Source organism: Pollachius pollachius, assembly GCF_949987615.1.
Source record: "Pollachius pollachius genome assembly, chromosome: 19".
Lineage (NCBI taxonomy): Eukaryota > Metazoa > Chordata > Actinopteri > Gadiformes > Gadidae > Pollachius > Pollachius pollachius.
This window is the reverse complement of record NC_136952.1, coordinates 16008673-16034790: the sequence shown is the minus strand read 5'-3', so window position 1 is coordinate 16034790 and position 26118 is coordinate 16008673. Positions and strand designations below refer to the sequence as shown.

General features: G+C 44.9%; 1 protein-coding gene across 2 annotated transcripts in view; it reads right to left on the bottom strand.

Moving 5' to 3' along the window:
* ccdc186 (coiled-coil domain-containing protein 186) overlaps positions 1-25828 on the bottom strand; it is a 38370-nt gene extending 12542 nt beyond the window's left edge. Inside the window, exons 1-14 of one of the 2 annotated variants that reach the window (XM_079757043.1) lie at positions 25724-25828; positions 23642-24719; positions 20433-20559; positions 17277-17405; positions 15837-16049; positions 13950-14069; positions 11573-11677; positions 10577-10675; positions 7623-7709; positions 6575-6717; positions 4463-4718; positions 3847-4036; positions 1705-1788; positions 1461-1487 (exon numbers count right to left, since the gene is read on the bottom strand). In XM_079757043.1, coding sequence (XP_079613169.1) covers positions 1461-1487; positions 1705-1788; positions 3847-4036; positions 4463-4718; positions 6575-6717; positions 7623-7709; positions 10577-10675; positions 11573-11677; positions 13950-14069; positions 15837-16049; positions 17277-17405; positions 20433-20559; positions 23642-24699 — 2638 coding nt within the window. In that variant the 5' untranslated portion in view covers positions 24700-24719; positions 25724-25828. The remainder of the gene's footprint in view (positions 1-1460; positions 1488-1704; positions 1789-3846; positions 4037-4462; positions 4719-6574; positions 6718-7622; positions 7710-10576; positions 10676-11572; positions 11678-13949; positions 14070-15836; positions 16050-17276; positions 17406-20432; positions 20560-23641; positions 24720-25723) is intronic. The other variant, XM_079757044.1, reaches the window with a different exon arrangement.
* Positions 25829-26118: the final 290 nt, after the last annotated feature.

The following is a 26118-nucleotide window of genomic DNA, read 5'->3' as shown; positions in this document are numbered from 1 at the left end:
TCTCTATTTAAAATTTCTTCAACTGGTAGAAATTTTAAATCAAGAAAATGTTTTAATTAAGAGGAAAAACTAAACAAAGTAGTACAGAGTACAGAATGAACACTGCTAGGGTTAGAGGTTCTATTCCCAATCAGGCAACCCATACTAGGAAAAATGTTCAATCAGTATTGGAAAAAAGTTTAATAAAAGTGTCCACCAAAGGATAGACAGTATCTATAATCAACTACAATATGAAAAATGAATTAACAATTCTGATAAATTGATGGCAATCAATTCAATATAAATAAAAAATGGAAACACAAAAGACAAAGGGAAAGAGGGAATAAAAGTGCTGCATTGGATCCCACTAAAACCAATACACAAGACAGCTCGGATACCATTACAGCCATGGTCCCCAGCCAATCAGAATCCAGCCACCACTAGGGCCAATCAGGACCCAGACTTCACCAGCCAGAGGCATGACCGCCCCTCCTCTACCCTGCTATACCCATAACCAAGTCTAATGTATATTCTAATTACTCACACACACACACAAACACACACACTAAATAATTGACTAGCTCTAAGTAGAGCAACGCAGAATTAGATCCAAGAGACGGCACCAAATTTAGAAGCAAACACAATTAGTTTAGTGTGATGTCACTTGCCATAGTTAACTACATAACAGCCAATTTCTGCCAATCAGAATGAGCTGCAGTAACCAGTGTTTTGCCAGAGAGGGCGCTCTCCCTAGTGTTGTACTAGTGGGTAATAGTGAACTAGTGAAATGCTAGAATGTCAATGTTTATTTACTTTTACTGAAATATGCAAGATTTTCTTGTTCTTTGACATTATTTTGTGTATCCACTGGTAAGGATTCACTGTTTCTGCAGAGAAATCAGATTAATTCCATTCTAGAATTTTTCTAGAGGGTTCTCGTTTTCTGGCCAACCTACAGCACGTTCTGTAGAACATCTGTGATTGGCCCTGGATTTTATCAACCGTGAGCCTTGGATGTGATAGCATCCACGGCTACATGGATGTGCTGGGGATTGAGGCCGTGGACTTTATCAAATGAATAAATGGGACTTTCACTCTCATAGCTACTCAAATACAGGCTTTAAGACGGCTTTAGAGAGAACAGGGAGAGGGAGGAGGCAAGGAGCAGAGCGGTTTATTTTAAAAGTATAGACAAGGCTAGCTAGAAAGATAAAATCTTGCACATTCTCTAATTTAGCAAATTCTCAGAAATTGTAATTACTTTTACTTGTAATAATTAATTGTATCTGTTCTTCAGGACGTGTGCTGAAACAAACCAAATGGAATAATTTAATTATTAAGGTTAAAGAAATATATTTGAAGCTTTAACATCTAACTAGCTTTCCCTAACTTGGAAGACTTAGGGACAGATGAACGACGAGAAAGACGACAGCATCTAAACTGTCGTATGTCTCGTCAGCTCCATCTAGTTTTAGACTAACCATTTTCTTGAGGACGGCAACGATACCCTGGAAAGCAAACGCATAAATAACAAAATCAGGAAACTGCTGAACAAATAATACCATTTTGAATTGCCTGAAAGCAGCAGAGTCAGCAATTTTAACAAAACAAAACAAAACATGAAAATCCTGTCCTGAATCCATCTTGACGTGTCTTGAGGGTGAGTGTGTGTGAACTTGGTTAGGGTTAACAGGAAGTAGGCAAAGGAGCAGGAAGTAGTATTACCTGAAGAACTGGAGCGACTGCCCATGCTGCTACCCTCTCTGTCACAGCCCCCGTTCTGGTCAGCCTGGTCAAGCCTCTTATGAGCTGGGGGGGGGAGGGGGGGGAGAGGGAGAGAGAGAGACAAAGAGAGAGAGAGAAAAAGAGACAGAGAGGGAGAGAGGTGCAGAAAGAGCGAAATAGAGTCAGACACATGCTTTCGTTGTAATCCAAGTGACGAATGGCTTCTAAGGATGTAGTTGGTCATTGTAAATCGACTCTTACGTAGACACACTCAAACACATACATTAAAATATAAGCACTCTCAAACGCATGCACACTCTCAAACAAATGCACCCAGACAATCACTCCATTAGTGACATTAAAAGCTCCCCTTCCTGCTACAGCACTGAACAGAGCTGGGTCAGACACAGAGGCCTGTGGTGCCTTTCATACACAAACAGATCTCAGGGCACAAACACATTCATAAGCTGTGTGATTCAAATTAAAAGCCTAACTGCTGTTATATGGTACAACATTATATCTTATTCATGAATCATTTAACTTGTTTATGTAATTTAATTGAATTGTTATGATTAGTCAATGTACATTTGGTCTGTTTTCCATGCCAATAAGGCCAATAAATTGAATTAGGAGGGAGAGAGACAGAGGGAGAGAGAGAGAGAAAGAGGGAGAGAGAGAAAGAGGGAGAGGGAGAGACAGAGGGAGAGAGAGAAAGAGGGAGAGGGAGAGAGACAGAGGGAGAGGGAGAGAGAAAGAGGGAGAGGGAGATAGAAAGAGGGAGAGAGAGAGACAGAGGGAGAGAGAGAAAGAGGGAGAGGGAGAGAGAGAGGGAGAGGGAGATAGAAAGAGGGAGAGAGAGACAGAGGGAGAGGGAGAGACAGAGGGAGAGGGGGTCGGAGAAAGATACACACAAGTGCTTCTGAATTAAGTTTCTGAGCTGCAAGAGATAAAGCTTCCAAGCTAATCTTAAGCGTTAGCTGTGCAGCGCAGGCTAGCTAACAACGCACCCTGCATGACAAGTGGGTAGCCCCCCAGTAGCTCAGGTGCTCTCCATTCCATCACAAGATATCACTACAGAAAACACCACCACCACCACCACCACCACCACCATCCCCCCACCCTGAGCGGCTGGGCCATTAACCACCTCATCTCCACTAGTGCTCTACCCCCCCCCCCATCTCCACTAGTGCTTCACCCAGCCCCCCTCCTGATGGTCCTAGTAATCGAGGTAATGAATGGCTTCATGAGTACAGAACGGAGGACATATAAAAACACTGAGTGAGTCGAAAAAAAGGAAAAGGCTAGATTCTAAAAAAAGAAGCATGATTAGAACAATCCAAACGGGGTCAAAAGATCAAGAAGGTTCAAAGACGGCCGCCCCGAGGGTGAGAATAATTTGGTTCTTTCCTCATGGCAGCTTAAGTGTGTGCAGTAATTATAGGAGCAGCCCATCACGACGTGACGCTCACTGCTGTTTTCTACTGCTGTTTGGTAACCTCGTTGCCTGGAGTTTGTGATAAAGACATTTGGTGTCTCAATTAGTTTTTCTCCTCGATAAGCCCAAATAAAAAAAGTCCCAGCAAGCACATTTTAAATATGCTGGCTTAATAGAGCTGTCTGGAGGTATTGCAAAAAGACTGGGAAATCACTGGTGTGGTCCCTGTCGAGTTTAATAAATTACATCTTTGAATAAAATTAAAGTGCTGGGTAGAATAATAAGCAGAAGCAGAGCTGATAAATATTATCACAATAAAAGTCTTGGGATGTCATGTCACAATAAAGCGAAGGGAAAGTCAGATCAAAGAAGTGTGGGGGACGTCAAATCACAATATAATGGTGGGGTAATCATACCACAATAAAAGTGGGGGTGTAGTCAGATCACATTAACAGTGTGGGATAGTCCTATCACAATCAAAGAGCAGCGGTAGTCACACGATAAAAGTGTGGGGTAGTTATCTAAAATGGAAGGGCATTCAAAATATAAAAATAAAAGCACAGGCGAGTAATTTCAAAATAAAAGCTCAGGATAGTCATATCGCAATAGAAGCCAGGGGATCACACAAAGCACGGGGTCTTATCATACAAAGCATGGCGGTCGTCCTATCACAATAAGAGTGCAGCGGATGGGGGGATGGGGCTAACCATGGATGAGCTGCTTGGTGAGGTCCTTGATGCTGGCGGCCTGCTTCCTCTTCTGGGTGACCAGCTCGTCCCTCACCTCGTCCAGCCGGGTGCTCAGCTGGCCCACCTCCGTCTGCAGCGCTGCCCGCTCCCCCTGCAGGGCCTGCACCTCCTGCTGCCGCTGCGCCTCCTCCTGCCTCAAACTCTGGGCCTGGGGAGCAGCGCAGAGGGAGGGAGGGAGGCAGGAAGAGAGGGGTGCAGAGGGAGAGACGGCCGATTTAACAGAGGGTTAGAATGGATGCATGGGTTCAGAGAGAAGAGGCAATGAATGAATGGATGATGAATGAAGGGGAAAAGACATGGGGGAGGGGGAGGCAGTAATGAACAGAGCCGGTGAGAAGGGAAAGACCGAGGGAGGGAAGGAGGGGGAATGCTTGCGTGACCTTAGGTCTACTTCAGAATATCAAAACAGAGAAAGGCTCTGATAGTCCGTCATATTTTGTCTTTAATATTTTATCATCAACGAGGTCATGCCAATCGAACTTCCTCTCAGATTCCCAACCAGCCAGCACTAACCCTAACCTGCCGGTCCCAGCCCCACCTCCCCAACGACCTCCCTCCCCCCGGGGGCCCTCACCTTGTCCTGCAGCAGGCCCTGGGTGTCCTGAAGGCGGGCCTGGAGGTCGGCGGCGCTGGCCCGCAGCGCGTCCAGCTGGCCCTGCAGGCCGTTGCTCTCCGACTGCAGCTGGGCGTTCTTGCTGCTCAGCTTCTCGGTGAAGCCCAGAAGCTCCGCCTCGCGCTCCCGGCTGCCCTCCACGTCGCGCTGGAGCTCCGAGATCTGCCCGTTCAGCCCACCCGACTCCTCCTGCAGGGCTGACACCTCCTGCTGGTCCCTGGGCGACGGACGCACAACAAACAGTCAGGCTGAGGGGGCGGAGGCTCACACAGGAGCAGGGCCTTTGGGTAGTGGGTAAAGGTTGAGGATGAGCCACGCTTGACAGGGCCGTTGGTACGATGTGAGGGTTGTCAAGAGAAAGAGGGAGATTTAGAAACAATATCAATTCAATACATCCCCTCCCTGTCTGTTTTTTCAGTGATATCTTTTTGGAACCGTTAGTATCTCATTGATACCTACAGGTTGGTCTTCTGACATAGGGAATCCAACGGAGAACCTTTCAAACTGGCAGTCAAATTCGCTCACAACTAAGGGTATCCCGACGGAGAAACTAAACGTCTCCGTCTTGGCTCCTTCCTTCTGGAACCTCCATCACCTAAACAGAATCAGGACAGAGCCTATCTGCTTTTCTCGAAAGCATCACTGAACACACGCTTGCATCTTTTAAAAATGACAATTTCACTTTCAATAAACATCTAACCAGCTTCCCATCTTGGTCTTATTTTCTGTGTTATTATATAAAACATTCAAGCATTTAGAAAAGTGCCACAGAAATATAAATGGATTGCACTCTGGTCTAATACACAGACCATCCTGGCAGCCATGTTGGCTTTCAGCAACACACAGAAAGCCATATATGCAGATCTGAATTTCAAGTGCTTGCTGTATACGTCTGTTTGGATTACCGTAAACCCCTTCACTACATGTATGTATAAGTGTAGCATCTTCCACACACACACACACACAAATACTTTGGCTCTGTGGTTGGTGCATTGCACAAAGGATTAATATATCATTCTGAAATAATGTTTTGAAGGGGAAAGAAAGGGCGATGGACTACATCACAGTCTCCTAATGCTGTCCAGATTAATTCAAGTGTGGCCAGAGAGTAAATAACTGTCACTGGCCAAGGTTATGACTGCAGAGTGCATACTGTACTATGAAGACTAAAAGCTAGAGCTGAGGGGGACTTTTATTGTGGTGAATCTAATAGATGCGGGTCTCCAGACTGTTCTACTGCTAACTCGATTTGCAAAGAGCTGTTCTGATTCCCTTAGAGTTTAGTCATTTCCTTCTAAGATGAATGGCCTTCATCTCATGTAGTACCTTAAAAAAAAGGAAAAAAAAGGTACATTCATTTTTGTTCCCTAAAAATGAATGACTTTCTTCATCTCCCTCTGGCGCCCTGCCTCCCTCTACCCCCCTCGGTTTTAGTGTGTCCACAAAATAAGACACAATGTAATTTTGAGCAGCCACTTAAAAAAAAAATACAGGGCTTTCCGAATGGTAGAATTCCCCCACCAGTCATACGCTTCACTGAACAAAAGTCTTCCGGGTGACATCAGTAGTACTAATCCTGATACATAGTCCAGCAATCCATCCATCGATAAATCAATGGCGGTGATCTGTGTGGGTCAGGATACCCTTTTTCTGTTAGGGGTGTTAGATTTTTAAGCTACTTAATGACCTGTCTTACCACTACTGCTCCCAGATGACATGCTTGTCTGTTTGTGTCTCTGGATGTGTGTCTGTGTCTGTGTGTGTGTGTGTGTGTGTTTGTGTGTGTGTGTGTGTGTGTGTGTGTGTGTGTGTCTGTGTCTGTGTTTGTGTGTATACACAAGTGCATGAGTGAGTGAGTGAGAGTGAGTGTACACAAGTGCATGAGTGAGTGAACACAAGTGCATGAGTGAGTGATTGAGTGTACACAAGTGCATGTGGGATTGAGTGAACACAAGTGAGGTGAGTGAGGTGAGTGAGTGAGTGAGTGAGTGAGTGAGTGAGTGAGTGAGTGAGTGAGTGAGTGAGTGAGTGAGTGAGTGAGTGAGTGAGTGAGTGAGTGAGTAATAAGCGTACTGTAGGTGCTGCTCCTCCAGGCGGTCGATCTCCCCCAGTCTCTCTCTCTGTTGGCCGATCTCAGCCTTCTGCCTGTTGATCATCTCTCTGTACTTCTGGAGCTCCTCCTCCCAGCGCGGCCGCTCTTCCTCCAGACACCGCAGCTAAACACAGAGCAACACGTTATAGACACCATGTATCTGTATCTCTCTCTCGCTCTCTCTCTCATGTGCAATTTCAGTTTAGCATAAATGCAAGGGTCCGCTCTGCCATATTGATGACTCATGGCTCAAGGGTTTTTACTCTTATTTACATTTTTCTAATTATTTTTGAAATCCTATTACAGTCCTGCACTTTCTGCAGTGACTCCTGGCTTTTCTTCTATTAAACCACCTTCTGGAGACCATTCCCCACAACGAGTAAGCGCAACGGGTTACCAAAGCTCTGCTTCAGCTCATTTCCGTACGGTGGCATAATTTAAGATTTACGAATATGTATTTATTATTTTATAAAGTAAAGCGATATAGATACATCTGTAGAATGTGCTAACGACTATAAATAAGCCGTGGGTATCCCCAGGGTTTACCCGGCCAGACCCCTGGTTAAAGTCACAACCAGCGAGTGGGCGTGGCTGATGTGTTGATGGCATTTCCATCTACAGAGTCAGCATCACGGTGTTGGAAGCCTCACCCGCCATCCTCGGAGGCCGGACGTGACGCAAAAACGTATTCAGCGGTAGTCACAGTGTTTTGTTAGCAACACATCGAGGATGGTTTGAATACGCAAAACTTATTAAAACGTGTTTTGGTTACAGCATGGTAGTTGCAGTGTTTTGTGAAGAACGTATTCAGCGAAGATGGCGGGTGAGGCTTCCAACACCGTGATGTGAACACCTCTGATGCGGCTTATCTCTGTGTGTTTTGCACGTGTGAAAGAGCAACTCTGGATCACCTCCGGACCGGTTCTCCAGAGATGATCCAGAGTTCATGAGTGAAAGGCCTCAAAGACGTTTGAAACTAAAGACGGTTTTAGGTCCGCTGGTGCAGAGAGTGGGCTGCGTGAGGCTGACCTTGGTCCGCAGCGTTTCCAGCTCATCCATGGACTCCTTGTACTTCCTCCTGAGGTCTTCCAGCTCCTTGGCCTTCACCCTGTGCACCTAGTGGGGTCAAAACACAGGTCGGAGGTCATTTACACACCCATGGGACATGAATCTGAAGGTCAAACCATAGCTAACACAGTTGTGATAAGAGACCCTCAAAAGGTTAAAACAAGGTTCATGATTCATAGTACATTAACACAGCTCTGATACATGAAGCCAAAATGGGCAGATCATTGTTCATCAAAACACCCACGGAACAACACTATCGATTTCAATCAGTCTCGAGCTAGTCTCAGTGGCTGCAGACACAACACAACAGGATAACATCCGAATCCCCCATGAGTTTCATATGAGGACGACCTGTATTCAGTGGCCTCGATGTATTTAACAGACCTTTTACTGTTGCAGAGCTAGTGGGGTACAATTTTAAACTGTTATCTTAACCATTTGGAACATTTTGAAACGTGGGAGATGTCTGGTTGAAGAGTATTTAGTCAAGCTATTGATTATGGAAGGGTACTTAGTAATTTGCCTATTGTGTAGACATATTGTCCAAATGATGGATCTATAGAGAGGAGCGCTGCTGCCAGACAGGGACGGTATTACTGCCCCCCCGTCAGCTACCACCGCAAGCATAATCGTATTATTAGCGAGTTCTTTTTTGTATGATTGTTCTGACAACAGATAACACGCTGGGCTACCCCATTATTTAATACTTCACTGATTGTTATCTGTTATCTGTTTTGCTGTCAACTTATCTAATGGTAACCAAGCAAGTTAATGTTACATTACTTGTTGCAATTTGATTTGAATGTAATAACATAACGTGAATAAATGTAACATGAATCAAACCTTAGAAATCATGTTCACGGATGACTTAATGTGACAGAGGGAAATTTCACCGGCAATGTAGGTGAAGACATCAACCCGCCTGTTCCCACGCTACTGCGCAACAAACAACTTGTTTTGTTATTGTTCTAATTGAGAGACACCTTGCGGAAGAAATTATCTATTAAAACTTTAAAAATGATAACTTGCACCCAATTTTCACAAAACCTTACATTAAACGTGAGCCACTGCCCAAAAGGATCACAGTACAGACCGTTTCACAGAATACAGCCGCAGAGTTTTTGCTCAATACGATTTCATTTTTCTTTGCATCAGTTCCTTAGACCCCTTTTAATGGGAAAATAAGGTACAGGTTGAAAAATCCTTCAGTTATCCTTTCATAATTGTATACCCAGAAATAAAAAAATAAATCTTGCTGGGAAAACGATTCAGGCCATGGCAAAAACACACTCCCAGTTGTAATGTATTCATGAGGACCGGGCCTCAGGGGACCACGGGGGGGGATCGCGGGGGCCGATCAATGCGTTAACAGGGCAGGTGAAAGGCCCACTTCAAAACACACACACTAGGAGGAGGCACTTGTCCTGTGCACAAACGGGAACAACAACGACAACAACAAATGACCAAACAACTACGACTACGACACCAGTAGGTGTAAAACAAGCGCGACGGTAAACACGAGGTCCTCACAATGCACCATAACAGGGGCAGTGTTACGGTCTGGTCACTTGGGTAGGGGCTGGAATGTGGTCGCCGGATTAGGCAGCCAGGGGATGGATAGTGTGGAAAACGGCAGTCAGTGTCCACTGGGGTTGTTGTTCGTAATCGCAGGGATGTGTATTGATTCTTTCTAGGCCATTTATTTTTAAAAGTCCCCCCAGAACGGGGCTTTGAGAAAAACAGGCGGATGATTTGGAGGACGGACATTTTTTAGAGAGTGAGAGAGAGCGAGAGCGAGAGACCGAGCGAGAGAGAAAGCGAGAGCGAGAGAGATCGAGAGAGACCGAGTGAGAGAGCAAAAGAGAGAGAGCGAAAGAGAGAGAGAGAGAGAGCGAGAGAGAGAGAGCTGGTGTGTTTGTGAGGCCCTGCTGTGAGTCAGATTATTATTGGTTGTACCTTGGTGAGGTTGGGAAAAGAACACTTGAAATAGAAAATAAACATTTTACAGAAATAATCAGGGCTAAATCTATTAACCAGCACCCCTATAAGGACAAGCCTTGGATAACAGACCACTTCACACTGGCAGAGTTAACACCTTCATCCTTCCTGTGATGATGAGGGTGCCGCTCTTACAGAGAACAACACATCTCTGTACATAATAGGACTGTTTTTTTACTTTATATAACTAGATGCAATTTTGACAGGAAAATTTGAGCCATATAAATATAAAATCAGAGGGTAGTGGAGTAGCAAGTTTGATTCCCTAGGCAGTGGCACTACACTGGAACTGGAACCGGGTTCGATCCCAAATGCCCACAGAGCAAGCCACTGCTCCTGAATGATGTCCGTCTTCAAATTCAATGGAAGTCACTTTGAATAAAAGCGGCCGTGTGTGATCATCGCTTTGATTGGCCTAGCCATGCACAACCTTCGTCTATCTCTTTCTTACGTGTATGAGTGTGTTTGAGTGTGTATATGTGTATGTGTGTGTACGTTTGTCTAAATAATTGCATGTATGTTCATGCATGAACAGTATGTGAATGCTTGCTCGTGTTCATATTTGTATGTACATACATTATGGCACTCTTAATGCCACTGGAAGGAGGGATCCAACAGGTGCACTTGACTTGTATGTGAGTCTATGAATGCACATGTATGCATGTATTTCACTCTGTATATTTTCAATGGGGTCATTGAGTGTTTTTGTGCGTGTGTCGTGCAACATAGAAAAAATAAGGTATTCCATTTGATCAAATTGCCGTGGAAATGTTTCAAAATGCCTGGTATTACACAGAGGGGATGAACGGAATTCCTACCCTGGTGTTTATGCCAGTATGTATGCGGGTGGGCATGAGTATTTCGTGCATGTGTGTGTGTATGTGTATGACGCATGTCTGCGTGTTCATGTGAGCTACCTCCTGCTGGTCGTTGTGCTCCTGCTTGCGTTTCTCCAGCTCTCCCTTCGTCTCCTTCAGCTTTGCATCCAGCTCGTTGGATTTAATCTCCTCAGACTCCTGCAAACACCAGTGTCAAAACTACTGCGCTATACACACACACACCATACAACTATGTACACACGTATATATGTATGCATGTATGTCATCATCCAGTCAAAACTTCTTCCCTATACACGCACATATACTTCCCTATACACTGGGGAACAAATTCAAAACATTCTAACTATGGATCATTACATTGAAGTATATGTATATTTAAAGTATAGTATCAGACTAAAACTTATTTTTCTTTTGTCTCCAACGTTCAAAGCTCATAAGTTTGTCCTTTTATTGGCATAACTTCTCACCGTTATTAATTGAGAATATAAAACTGGTTTCACCACAGGTCGATATCTTCAGTTCAGGACGATAAAATTCTATTCAAAGATAATATTGAATTTTTGCCTAGCCCTAGCTTGAACCCCTCATAAAAGTCTAGAGATATGAAGAGAGCGAGAGACATCAGATCATTTGTTCTCACTGAAAGTATTTTTCTAAAATTAATTAAAACAACTAAACAATTGACAGCGTACACTGGCTTCGGGCAACCAAGCTGAATAAATGATTTCCAAACCTCTCCATGTGGTCATAAATTAACAGTAGAAGGCCCTCAATAGACCAGGAATTCATTAAGAGATGAGAAATTAAGCAACAAGAAAATTTGTGCGCACACACACACAAAAACAACCCGAGGCAATGCATGTTTCTTTCATGGCACCCTAGTGAGACGTGGGTACTTGTCACTGAATTATTACACGCACACAGTACATTTATAATGTACTATGATCATCCTGAAACGCCCTTATTAATATCAGGAACACAATCACACACACACACACACACACACACACACACACACACACACACACACACACACACACACACACACACACACACACACACACACACACACACCTGGTATGTTCGGATCATGTCTTGACAGTTCTTGCGAATCTGTTCCGTCTCTTCTTTTGCCTGGGCGAGTTTGGCTGTCGTCTCCTTCAGTTTATCCTTAGTCTCCTACACACAAGCACACAATCACAACATGTTAAGTGAAATACATACATTGACGTGCAAGCCACAACCACATAAACATTAATGAGAACACGCACAAGCATGTTTATACATTCAAGAATGAATCATGTGATATTATTTTCCCGTAGGTGACCATGTTCAGGCTGTATTAGACAAGGCTCCTATGAAGTGGGAGAAAGCGAGCTTAAAACGTGTTTTTTAAAATGGAAAAAGCTTCCAACTTCATAAGGAAGAAGAGGCCATTAATCAATTAACAGAACTTTATTTATATCAAGATTTTTGTCCAAACATACCAACACAAAAGTGCTTTACAAGAGCTTGACACAATTACAATAAATTGGTTTAAAATAATAGTACATACACATATGTATCTCAATCACTATGACATGCACTATCTACATTTTCCAATAAGCAATTTTTAGTGAGTTATAGCTTTATTATTTAACATTTACTGTCGTCTGAGATGTTCACATGGTTGGGGGCGTGAAAGTAGACCTGGATGGATTGACTCGTTGGATGGCTGCTTTTTATTCTAGAGGAATGTTCTTGTTCAGATATTTTTAGCTGCAGTAGAATTTGCCATATTTGTATTATTTCTTTCTTTTCTTCAAGGCAAAAAAACAGGCAAGAGACTTCATCAAAAATACATTATGTTGCTGCAAATTTCGTTGCATTTTCACTCAAGGGTCATTGCTGAACTGGCTTTGGTCTTCTGCGATGCCTAAACTAGAAATCATCATACATTAATGGGACAGATTCCCTCCAAGAGATAAGACTCAAGTTGGGTTTTCATGTCACTGATGAATCAGCCATAAAAACAGCATTTCCCCAGTCACCGTGTGCAAAGCTGATGGCTTTGCACACACAACTACATACACAACTTCTTTGACCGTGACCTCATTATTAGATCTGAGCTTTTTAAATATATATATATATATATATTTTTTTTTTAAGATTCACTTTTGCATATTTATGCTTTATTCATGACAGATTCAGTGAGAGTTAGACAGGAAGGTATGGGAAAGCGAGAAGGGAGGACATGCGGTAAATGACCAGGGCCGGGAATTGAACCTGGGTTGCTGCCGTAAGGACGGAGCCTTGATGGTACGCGCTCTACTCTGCCCCCCTCCGAACATTTCTTGATTTCCCCCGACTACTTCCATCTCTCCACTGCACAAACATTAAGTGTTTAGGAGTAGCTCGCTCATGGCTACCCATCATAATCCTCCTGTCATACACAGGACCATTTATGAGACCTTTCAAATGTTGATGTTTCCAAAATATATAAAATATCCATGCCATTAAAGTCAGCCCTCGACCCTATGACCTTTATGCTCATGTCATATACTTATTTTTGTGTTGTGGCATCCCGACCCCCACCGGGAGGGTCCGGGGGTTTGTGGTGGAGGGCGTGTACCACCGCCATCCGCCAGCCGGCGACAGAGAGCAGCACAACCCTCAACCCCATCAGCCGGATGAGGGACACCTGGCCAGAGGGAGGACACGTGGGCACAGACCTCTAAAAGGGGAGCGGAGGACGGACTCGAGGAGAACGGAGATAAGGACGACACGGAGGCGCCAGAGACTACGAGGCTCGCGGAGACCCTAGCTCAGCATTACCGTATTTAGTGTGTTGCACGGCTTCGAAATAAACGCCGACTGTGGCTTTAACCCTTGATTCCTGTGTGATTCCTGCCGGTTATTGACAATCGGGGAAACGGGTTGCCACAGTGTGTGATGTTGTTCATGATAGTCATGCCGTATGCAGTCCTCAAAACCATCAGCGATCTTCTGACCACGATATCGTTCTGTATTTCATGCTATATCTCAGGCAATATCCACATAGCAGATAACAGATATACCGGCCAAGTCTTCCTCTTCTATGCGCCATGCGTCATTGTTTACAGTGAGATTAGAAAGAGATAAGTATTGACTCTGGCCGCCTCCGATAAACATCCAGTGTCTCGGCCAGTGTTCTCCATCCTCCGCGAGGGTCGCATGAGATGCATACGACCTCACGTGGTTTTCTGTTTTATGAATAAGTATAGATATTTAATTGTGAATTCTCGCAATGAGTCATTGGGATGTTGATATCACAGGTTCTTGCTGTTAGGGTTAATCTAACAAATGTGTGACGCACCAGATTCCCATTTAGGGTTTTCAAGATTAATTGCAGGCGTTAATAAAGGAGTCCCAAGCCCTGACAGCCCAATGCATTTAAGCTGTGTGTTTGTGGTGAGAGGGAAGTGGACCCTACCTTGTGGCCATCGCTCTCGCTCTTCAGTTTGTTCTGAGCCCACTTGGCTTTGATGAGCTGGGAGTTGATCTCCTCCTTCAGCTTGTCCAGCTCTCGAGTCGTCCGGCTGACCTCGCCCTCCTGGCGGCATGCAGAAGACACGGGTAGACAAGGGGATTGAGGAACAAACAGAACCTCCCAGCCATTTCATTGGCAAATCCCATGACATCTCAAAAGAAAATTGCAATGCATTGCTATGTTTGGCTGTTTTTTCCCATAACTCGTAATGTTCAACCCTCCCTCTTCCGTTTTGCAGATCAAATTATTTTATTATTATTTATTATTATTATTAAATATAATTATATATATACAACATTTCACATACTTTTTACTTGCAATTCTTGATAAGAATCTGCGTCATTTGAATGTGGATCAATGAGGGTGTTTCCTCTTTCCTTTAGTCCCCCATCTACTGGTTCAGCAGCATCAGGCTAAACAATACTAATAAACTGGGCCACCTTGTGGAAGTGAGCCATAAGATCATGGGTGCCAGCCTCCATGATCCCTCTCATCTTATACAGGGATAAGGCTCAGGCTGTCGTCTCACACTCCTAGCCCCCTGTATCTGCCCCAGTTAGCCCACCAGGATGTGTAGCTCTAATAGATACTGGTTGACTGCTTTCCCTACAGCTGTGGGCTTGTTGAACAATCGTACCTAAGGTGTTTTTGTTCAAGCGTATTGATATCCACTCTACTCACTTCCACGTTTGTGCATTGATATTAGCTTCACTAAGAATTTAGTCCCAGTGTTTGTCTTGGGCCCTACTTGTCATTGTCTGTGTTCCATTTCAGACGATGATTATGTTTGTGTTTTATTGTTTTTTAGGGTATTTTTCTACTATGAATAGTGTTGTAAAACAAATTCCCCCTCAGGGACATTTCAAGTTTTACTATACTAGTTGTGTCCCATGACATCATGGTAGCGATACAGCTCTCATTGCTTGGTGTCTCTCTTTCTCCTTTAAGGCTGAAACAGGGTTTTCCCCAATTCTACAAAGGGGTCAGTTTTGGTCTTGTGTCAGGTTTACATACAATGAACTGTATTGTTTTAAGGGTGTGTGGTAGTGACTGGCTGGGGTGTTACTGTTCAGGTGTGTCGGTTCAGTTTGTTTCACGAATTCTGGTCACGGTTTTGATAGTATATATTTATGAAAAACGATGGCATTTAATCACTACCCTGTCTGTTCCCTACATGAATGTCTTAAGAGCATATTTTGTCAGAAATTATTTCAAAAAGCCAGTCTCTTCCTCACTTTGTTTCTACATACATGTATACATAAATAAATACAAATCCGGCGTAGTTTTTTACGGTATCGTATTTTCCGTCCTGAACCGTTCAAGTGCACGCACTGATTGTGCTTGTCATCCAGTAAGGTACATTGTATTACCGTACGGGTCAATTTGGAGCATTAGCATTATGAAGTGATCAACTGTTATCTGCGGTATCACAACATAATCATAAATGTACGATTTACCATTACCCTAGCATCATGGAGCTGCTGTAGCATTATGTTTTTATCATGAATTGTCTGTCATCTTTCCCCAATCATCATGGAGCTGCTGTAGCATTACATTATTATCATATATTTACTGTGCACCTTTACCCTAGCATCGTGGCTTTCTAGGATGCTAAGGTAATGCTAGGTGACTGTATAGCATTACCTTAGCATCCAAGGTCACTGTTTAGCAATACCTTAGCATCCTAGGTGACCGTTAAGCATTACCATAGCATCATGGCTGACTGTTTAGCATTACCTTAGTATCCTAGGTGACTGTTTAGCATTTCCTTAGCATCATAGGTTGCTGTTTAGCATTACCTTAGCATCCTAGCTGACCGTGTAGCATTACCTTAGCATCGTGGAGCTGCTGCAGCCGGCCTTTCTCCTGGGCCAGCTGGTTCCCCCTCAGGGCCTGGCGGTCCACCTCCTTGGTGGCCTCCCTCAGCTTCTTCTCCAGCGACTCCTTGTCTCTCCGCAGGTCCAGCGCCTCCTTCTCCCCCCTCACGTACTTCATCACCATGGTCTCCTTCTCCTGGCGGGCCTCGTCACACTTCTTGTTCAGCTAGACAGAAGTAAAAGGGGGAAACACTTTTACCGGTTGTCCGTTATGAACTGAACACGGCAATGGATGGAAAAACTTTATTCTAGTCATATCTCACCAACGTTCATTATTGATTATATAGAGTTCTTTATTTTGTACTAGACAACTAGACAAATAATCAGATCAACTTTGTTTTCGACAATAGCGAAATAATAAAAAATATTACAGACATTTAGACTGATCCCTTCTCTTTCACAGATAAATCTATAAACGGGCGAGGGTCTGACCAAAATACAAAACTCTGCATTTTCCAAAATATCCATAATCTCCAATCTATTGAGGAGAAATGCGGCAGGAGAAGGCAGGAGGCAGGGATCAGGGGAAGAGCATATTTTCAGAAAAGGATGGCTTGCGCACAATTTCCCACTTTGCTCAGCGGACGGTGAAATTGAACTCTGTTGGGTGTGACGGAGCTGTCAGGGAGGGCTGCTTCCAGCACGGTTACATCCAGGTTATGAATGGAGAACTTGTACTCATGGCCCCCCTGGTCGCTGAACAACGGCGCTAGTACTGTTGCGCTAAGCTAGCTTGGCGAGCTTAGTAAGCGGTAAGCGTTGCTGTTCCTCCTTGTAGAGATGGAACCAGTAGTGGCTAAAGGGGCCAAATCAGTTCTGAAGAGGCATACATTTGAGTGGGGGGATAGGATAAAGGCAAGGGGGATTAAATCCCAACTGAAAGGTTCTGGGCTCAAACACACTGTAGGCTGTATTTATTTAATGTGGCAGTGTTTCCCAACCTTGGGATCAGGATCCCACTTCAGCGGATACGCAGTAGGGGTTGCCAGAGATTACTGACTTATCGATAGATGTTGTATCGAAATACATTTGATTGTCTCATAAAAACAAAACATACAAATAGACTTATGATTTTTAAACATGAGTTAACTAATAATTTTCTCTTAGTGAGATGTTGATAGATCGAGGTGTGGGGGAAGCTTTCACCAAAGCAGTTGGAAAATCGCAGCACATGAAAAAAGAAAAAAAAAGGGTGGGGCCACCCTGATTCACTTTGTGGGCTGGCTGACCGGGTCACACTGTGCTCTTTGGGAGCACAAAGAGAATAGAGAAGCTGGCCTGGAACACAAGGCTGGGAACCACTGTACTACAACAGCACTGAGCCCGCCTCTTTGAAGCCTGGCGTGGGGTGTCCCTGTAAACCCAGTGTGAACCGACAGCCGGGATCCTGTACCTGCTCCAGGCGCTGGGCCATGTCTCGCTGCAGCTGCTGCACCGAGGCCTTGGTGCTCTGGTCCTGGTTCACCATCTTATCCCGTGACTCCCTCAGCTCCTTCAGCAGCTCGCCCACCCGGTCCTCCAGCTGCAGCACACGGGAAGAGACAATGGTGGATACATGATGGACATGGCACCGATGTAGGGGTCGGCAGTAGCTCGGGTTGGCTGGTGACCGGAAAGTTGCTAGTTTGATCCCCGGCTTCTCCAAGCCGAGTGTCAAGGTGTCCCTGAACAAGGCACCTCACCCTAACTGCTGCCGACGAGCTGGCTGTCAACTTGCATGGTTGACTCTGCCGTCGCTTTTTTAACGTGTGCATGAATGGGTGAATGTCAGGCCATATTGTAAAGCTCTTTGAGTAAAAGCGCTACATAAATGCATGATTCTGTGATAGGGTATGATTATTTTTGGACTTTTAGAGCCTTTTGTCCAGCAATCAATGTAATACGACAATGTGGGTCTTTGTTGCGGTGAGTCATGCAACAGCAGCAACATTTGTGATATTAATATTATAGTATTGGCTTCTGAATCAAATTCAAACCTACGCTTTTGTTTTGTACTCTTGTCTAGGAGTGAGCTGCACTATAATTCTAGTACATTACAATATTATAAATTCTAGTTGTTATTAAAATCCTCAAACACATATTTTGTAGGACCATTAAACAATTATCAAAGGGCCCACACTGCCCACTGAGTATGTAACAAACTATGTGGGCTCGGTCTAAAAATACAATTCATCTGGTCATTCAGGTTAATCCACACCTCGTTTTACCGCTAGCACCGTCTAGTACGTCAAAACATTTGAAGGCTTTTGTTAAAACTGACACGACTGGAAACAGAAGGTTGACATTTCTTTCAAGCCTTAGTCACAAGGGAATGTTTTACATAAAAGTCGCTGGCAAATTAAACCTTTGACTAATCGAAGGCTAAACGCCTCTGGCTGAACACCTTGTTTACATGTGTGGTGGGGAACAATTAACTATTGATCCATCAAGCAGACACTGCCATCTAAAGTGTATTACAGTCAATTTCACAGTCTTTCAGTCATTAGGGAGTAGGTAGGGGTATGGGGGGGCATCTTGCACCAAAATGCCTACATGCTAAGCTGTGGACATTGAAATCTGAACCGGGGACCATTGGCTGGGAGTCGAATACCCTAAACGGTTAGTTTCTCCTGACCCTTCGGACAAACGTCCTGAATAATCACAAGGGAGTGGGACACAACGCTATCAAGTGCTCACTCTGAGAAGACAGCAAGACTGTGACCATTGATTTATCCAGAACACATGGGAACAGAACACAAAACGACACAAAGGAAGCCCTCTTGCACGACCGAACACGGCACGTCTTGAAAACAACACAATCGAACTGACAGCCCCCTTATCTCTCTCTCTCTCACACACACACACACACACACACACACACACACACACACACACACACACACACACACACACACACACACACACACACACACACACACACACACACACACACACACACGTGGCGTTTGAGCATGGCAGCCCTTCGATCTGAAACGCGCTGAGCGAAGAGTTTCAGGAAATTCAGAAAGAAAAACATCAAAAACAAACAGATAGGGCAGGGACCGGCGTACATGATCGCCGCCAGTCTGCGATCCAGGCAGTGTGGTGACGGTTCGGCTCACTCCAATCCCACGGTTACCTGAATATTTGACCCAGCCTTCACAACCAGCGGAACGAGGAGGGGGGCGGGGAACCACACCTCGACTTAATTTGGAAAAGCAATTTCCTTCCGTCCAGGGCTGCAATGTGGCATTTAACATTTACCTTCCTGCCTATTACAGTGAGGAGCCACGCACAAATTCAGCCATGGTGTGTTTTTTCCTCTCTTCTTGATCAGAAAGCACGGCTATTTATATGATAACGGCATCCTTTTCCCAATCATAAACAAGGGAGGCAGGCAATGTACTCAAGTAAACAAGGACTCATCAATCAAACCATAAACAATCGAACAACAAAAATACAAAAATGTTCATCCTAAATCGTATGTTCAGGACAGAAACCGGATCGAAAAGCTGATTTAAAAGGCGCGTCCTCATATTGGCTTGCCTCCTCACGCTCTGGGACGTCATGGAGGTCAACAGCAGGAGGAAGGTCAAGACCGTTCTAAAACAGGACATCCACCCGTTTAACCTGACCAGTTGCCGTCTGAAAATGCCTCTTTTTAGGAAAAAGTATTTTGTGCCTTTGGATGTTGAAATTTCCAACATGCTAATTATATGCTTTTTTTATTAAGCTTCTTACTGGTTTAACAGCAAATGTTTCGTCATAATCTTTATACCTCATCTTTATCATTCCCTCTTAGAATATGAGGTATAGTACATGTTTTGTGATTGTGTGCATGGGGAGACCCTCCCACTTTCCACCTTGGGGATAAAGATAAGTCTGTCTCACGTTTCGGAATTTCCCAAATGGATACAACACTGACATTGCTGTTTAGAAGGGCTAGAGCTAAACCAGTGAAATGAAGGTGAAAAAGTGTTTGGAGCTCTGGTGTTGGATTAACAAACACAGAACACTGATTTATACTGACCTCGATAGATGCAAATTCATGGAAATTATTGTGAGTAGAGATTTGGACCAGTAATTAAATTAGAATCTCGTGGCATTTCTTGCATCCCTAACACATACGAATCTTTGGGCCTAGTAAAGAATATTTAAAGCCATTGAGAGTGGTGAGGGTGAAGAACTATACATTAAAAAAAAGTAAAACCGAAATTCAAATGAATAAATGTATAACCCAAACTTATTTAATCGATATATAATCATAATCCACACATAACCAACGTTTGATATAATCATCTTAAAATAATCCATATATAAAACACATTTATCAAAATGAAATACAAAAAAAATTACCCCTAGTATTGTAATACCAAATGGGGAAAATTAACTGTTAAAAAAACAGGTTGATATCCACGATAAGCCATGTGACACACAGAAGAGAAGCTATGGTAACGATTAGGTATAGAAGCCATGGTAACGATTAGGTACAGACGCTATAGCACGGTGCTGCAGTGGCCGGCCAGTTGTGTGTGTGTGGGGGGGGGGGGCTGGTTTCCATGACGCTGACCTTACTGATGGTGGCCACATGGAGCCTCTCTGTCTCGCCTCTCTTCTTCAGCTCCCCCCGCATGGTGTCCTTCTCCGAGCAGATACCCAGGATCAGATCCTGGTGCTTCTTGTTCTCATCCTGTAACCTAGACAGAGAAACACAGACGCACATACACACACACACAATTGAAGATGAATACAACTTCTTATGGATACATGCATATCACACTGCACAGGAACTCAGACACATCAACCATGTCATGCTTAAGTACTTAATTCAGGTTAATCCATTAATGGCACCAAGGGAATGCTTAGCGCCTATCTAGAATGCAATTGTCACTTAAAAAAAATAAAGAAATGGAGGAGCCCTATATTACCACCAGCTGTAGGGTTGATTAGCCATTACAAGACACATAAAATACAGTGGGAGTGTCCGGATAGAGGGATTGGATGTTCGACTGACAGACGGACCAACAGATCCGAATCACAGCTGTTGGTAAAATAGGGGTTCATTAAATCAGTGAACACGGGCAGTAAAGCTGGGAAGCCTGGTCCTGCTGCGGCTGATTGAGCCTCACCAGAGCCTCACCCGGATGGTCACACCGCCAAGGCTGGGGGAACGATCTTACTGTAATCAGCTCACTGGAGGATTCGACAACGTACAGCAGAATAGCAGAAGACCATATGAGCTTGACACATTAGATGAACACAACAGTTTCCCTCCATCGAGTGAAGTGCATATCGTTTTGGCAGTGTATCTGGACAAAAGACGGCGGTGGCGTGAATTTCAATCATCTGCAATGCAGCGGGTAATGCAAAACATGTTTCGAAGGTGGATGATGGACCAAGGTTATGGACGCGTCTCTTCGTCTCACACACACTCTGCCAGGGCGTCATGTGTGACGTATCCAGCAGTTACATGGCTACGTTTGGGGGCTCTGGTGATGATGTGTGTGCGCTCAACGTGATTAGATGAAACATTTACCAAAGGGCTGGAGGACCTCTGAAGCACCCTCCCTTGATGCCAGAGAGCGGCAGATGGACCAGAACCAACAGCTTATAGGTTCACCCCCCCTGGTCTCCATCACCAGTCGTTCTCGAAACGCTACTGGCTGCTGCATGTCATTGATGATTCATGTGAGAGAGCTTGGTGTGGCCTAGAGGTAGAGCGGGTTGGCTGGTAACCGGAAGGTTGCTAGTTCGATCCCTGGCTCCTCCTAGCTCCTTGGGTCTTGAGGTGTCCCTGAGCAAGACACACAACCCTTGTTTCTCCTGACGAGCTGGCTGTCGCTTTGCGTGGCTTACACCTCTTGTAAAGCTCTTTGAGTGGCCACTGGTTAGAAAAGCGCTATATAAATGCAGTCCATTTACCATTAGAGAAAATCAGCCATAATGGCAATTCATCATTTGTCAATGTGCACTTTTGTATATTTATTTTGAGAATATGGGGTGTTGATGTGTGAGCTGAAGCTGGAACGTTCCGGTCTTTGAAATGTGAAGGAAAAACCTCACAGCGGGCCATTTTAAGATAAGCTTTTATTTATTTTTTCGTACGATGTCTGTTGAATGCAAAGTTAACATTTAAAATAAATGTTTCTCCATTTCGTAAAGGTTAATATGAAATCCCTTTTTTCAAGTTATGGTCTACAAACACCGCCAAGCATTTTGTTTATCTTGATCACTGACCACATCACACTGAGCCCTGCTCCGTATACAGGATACTCCAATATATAAACTGTGTACAAACACAGTACCCTGCTATACCGTGTAACACACCATACATATGCACCACACTAGGGCTGGGCGATATACCGGTAATACAATTTATACCGGTATATTTTTGAAAGAGATATGCAGTTGAGACAATATCGCCATACTATATATTATTTTGATGTTGCCTTGCAAGCGTCGACCGCTGCTCTCTGAGCCTACAAGCCATGTTCAGCTGCTCAATCCCGCCCCTTACATGTACGTAGTGTTGACCCACCCACGTTACGCATCACAACAAACTTTGAACAAAAACATGGTGGTGGAGAGTACAGAACCCGTAAAGGGACATGGGGTAAAAAAAATGTTTTTAACGTTTCTCGTGAGAACGAGAAAGTATCTGGTGCTCACGAGAAAGTATCTCGTGGGCACGAGAATGTATTGTACGCGTATCACTGACAGTGTGTGTGTGTGTGTGTGTGTGTGTGTGTGTGTGTGTGTGTGTGTGTGTGTGTGTGTGTGTGTGTGTGTGTGTGTGTGTGTGTGTGTGTGTGTGTGTGTGTGTGTGTGTGTGTGTGTGTGTGTGTGGACGAGCGAGGAAAGCGAGCGGTAGCGTGTGTCAGTTTAGTGAAGTAATGAACAAGTCCGGTTGTGTGTAAGAATAAAGTACCCAGCCTGTCAAGAATCGGTGGCCGCTTCATTCCGACCATATTCCGACCTATAAGCAGACCGACTGCCGGTCAAAGTGAAGGGTGTTGCCCCCGAGAGCATCGGCCCTGGAGGGAACGTCTCCCTGCCAATGCCGTGGAACGCTCTGTTCACTTGCATGGGCCCTTCACAACTTCCGGCAGTGAATTTATATTTGATAATTCACCGTTGCTAAGTATAATTGACCGCTGTCAAGGAAAACAAAGGATTTTTGTCTCTAATGACGTCTTTGGTATCACTCCGCAAGTAGTCGGGTAACTTGTCAGCTCCAGCGTCTTCGGTTGCTAAGCGACGTCAACGTCTTTGGCGGACAACACTATGAATGCTGGTTACAAATAAATTGTAAAAAGACACACCATGAAGTTATTTTTTCGTTTAGGCAAGTAACCGTGTAATAAGCGGGATAATGTCTAGAACATCACCGGTCATAATCGCAAGACACCTCCGCTGCGCGTCCGTGTCCTGTTTGCCCTGTCGGGGCTTATTTTCCCGATAATGACCGGCGTTCTATACATTATCCCTTACAGATAGTTGTTAAAGCACAGCTGTGCTTCGTTGAGCAAAAAAACTAAACTATACCTAAATAAATGGTTGACGGTGAATACTTGTGGCGTGGAGTTAAAACTACACACTTTACCCGTTTTATTCAAAATATCGTTATAATATGTTGTATATCGCCATTCGAACAAAAAATATCGAGATATGAGTTTTGGTCCATATCGCCCAGCCCTCCACCACACCATTATAAAGCATCACTGTGGATGGAACAGAAAGCCATTTCGTAGGCGGACGGGGTTCAACGCGCTGGCCTACCTCTTGATGGCCTGCTCCTGCTGCGTGTACTTGTACTGCACAACCTTCTCAAAGGCCGCCATGCACTCCTCCTCCTGCTGCTCCTTGGGAACCCCGTTCACCGGCCGGTTCCCCTTTCCTCCGGGCCCTCCCTTGCCGCCGGTGCTCCCGGGCAGGCGGCAGGCCAGGATCTCCGACTCCAGCTCGTCCAGCAGGGACTCCTGCGACACCGAGCGCTGGATCTCCGCGAGGAGCTTGCGACTGCAGTCCGTGTCGTAGGGGCTGGACAGGGCGTGGGAGCGGACGGCGGCAGGGTCGGGGGAGTCGGTTTGCGGGCTGGGGGCGACGGAGGAGGCCGCCGGGACGGAGGGCGGGGTGGAGGGGCCGTTCGAGACGCCGCCGTTGGCCAAAAGGGTCGGCGGTGGCGACGGTTCGGGGGGACCCTTGGCGGATGAGGGGAGCGCCCCGGTCTCGCTCGTTGTGGCTCCGATGGCCGGGGAGGACCCCGTTAAACCTTGAGGACTCGGGTTCGAGGGGGCCACGTCCCCCTCATGAGAAGCCTCAGCAGCAGGAGGAATAGGAGGAGGAGTGTCTCTCACCTCCAAAGTCAATAGGTCTTCCTCTGTGGTCCCCTCGAGAACTGAGGGAGAGCTTTCTTTTAGGTCACCTGAAGGGCTGGTTGTGGGGGGCAGAAGTTCCCCAGCCCGGTCTGGAAGAGAGCGGGTTGAGGGTTGATGGTCTCCACTGTTAGAACCGGCACCGGGTTCCCCCTCCTGGTCCCCTGCTGGCGCCTGACCTAAGGGTTGGGTTGGAGGGGCAGGCTCGCTGGGTATAGACTGAGCATCCTTTTGAACGTCAGGCTCGGCCTTGTTCTCGTTACAGGCGAGAGGCGTGTTGGTTCCTTCTGCCTCGTCTCCACTATCCAGACAGATCTCTTCCTCATCAGGATCCGAAGGTGTGGGGTCGCCGACACCGCCGTCTTTGTCGTCACCATGGTTGTTATTGTTGTGGTGGAGCTGGTCGGCTGGGAGGGCTTCCTTCGGTCCGTCCATGATGCCGTCAGCACCCGGCTCTTCCATGGTCCGGCTCACCTCCAGGTCTGGTAGATGAAGAGACGGATGGATGGGATCGTTACTTGTTGTCAAGTATAATACTATCAGCAAAAGACATGTAACCCTTACCTAACAAACCCCTATAAACGAGTTATTGTCAGAGAGCACTCAGTGGCTGTGGCCCTATGTTAAAATTTGATAGGTTAAGATTAGCTATTCTCAGGTCCAAAAGTAAACAATGACAAACCCAGCAACGATACAGCTAGAGCTGTAGCATACACCCCAAAAAATCGACAGACCACGACACACAGTTTTCTAGTCAATTATCTTCTTCTCAGATAACGATTACACAGGTGTGGCGAAGTCAACAATCCCTTTGAATCTAAGCTATTTCAGGAATTGTGGGTGTGTGTGGTGGGTGTGTAAGTTTGTGTCTGCGTGTGCGTGTTGATGTGTGGGGGGAGATAAACCGTAGATCGGTCAATAAAAAGAGCCACAGTACCTGTGCTGTCATTACAATGACATTCAACACAACACAACACCACGACCACACAAGGCACTAACATCAGAGTACACGTCAAGCCACCAGCTACACTAACCCACAAAGTGCATGGTTGTTTCTTCACAGAGGCATTTTGAAATGGTCAGTGCTGGGGGGACCCCATTACATGACGATAAGACAGCTGTCAGGAACGAAAGTTAAATGTAATGATTTACACTTCAAGCTTTTTAGGTGAGCTCGGTTAATCCAGCTGCACTGGCTTGACAGGACTAGCAACACTTGTTAGCTTTAGCTTGTCCTTTGACATGTAATCAACCACTGCTGAACATAACTTAGAAAGGCAGACTGATACTCTACTAAGGACATGAATAGCAGCAATACGTTCAACACCATACACGTTAAAGCAAGTCGCTTAACAAACAGTACAGGGCAACAGAGGATAAGGCTAGCCGTAGCATTAGCTAGCTCTATTGGCTGCTATCGCTAGCTACAGTCTGGTGGATCATGTAGCATGCTAGCAGATATACCGCGTTATTATTATTCACCCACCGAATGCGCCAGAGCCATTGTTGTTGGATGGGGATCTGAAATGAACTAAATATTGATCTCTCCAGCTAGTCGAGGAGGTGACACATCAACAGTAGATATCGCTACAGCAGGGAACTAGGGATGAGTTGCTCAGCCAATCAGCGTCTAGGGAAAGTCTGACGTACGTGACGCCACAGACACCTACTGGGAAATTTGCTCTTTAAAATAAACTAAATAGGATTAAATATATTATTATAATAAACAAAATAGGATCAAAATACATTTGATGTAAGTGTTGAAATTCGATTGTTTTTGGAAAATTTTGGGCTCTGGAATCTTCACACTGCAATTATGTCAGAAATTGTTCAAATGACTTTCAAAAATACATATTTTTGCATATATATGGTTAAAGGATT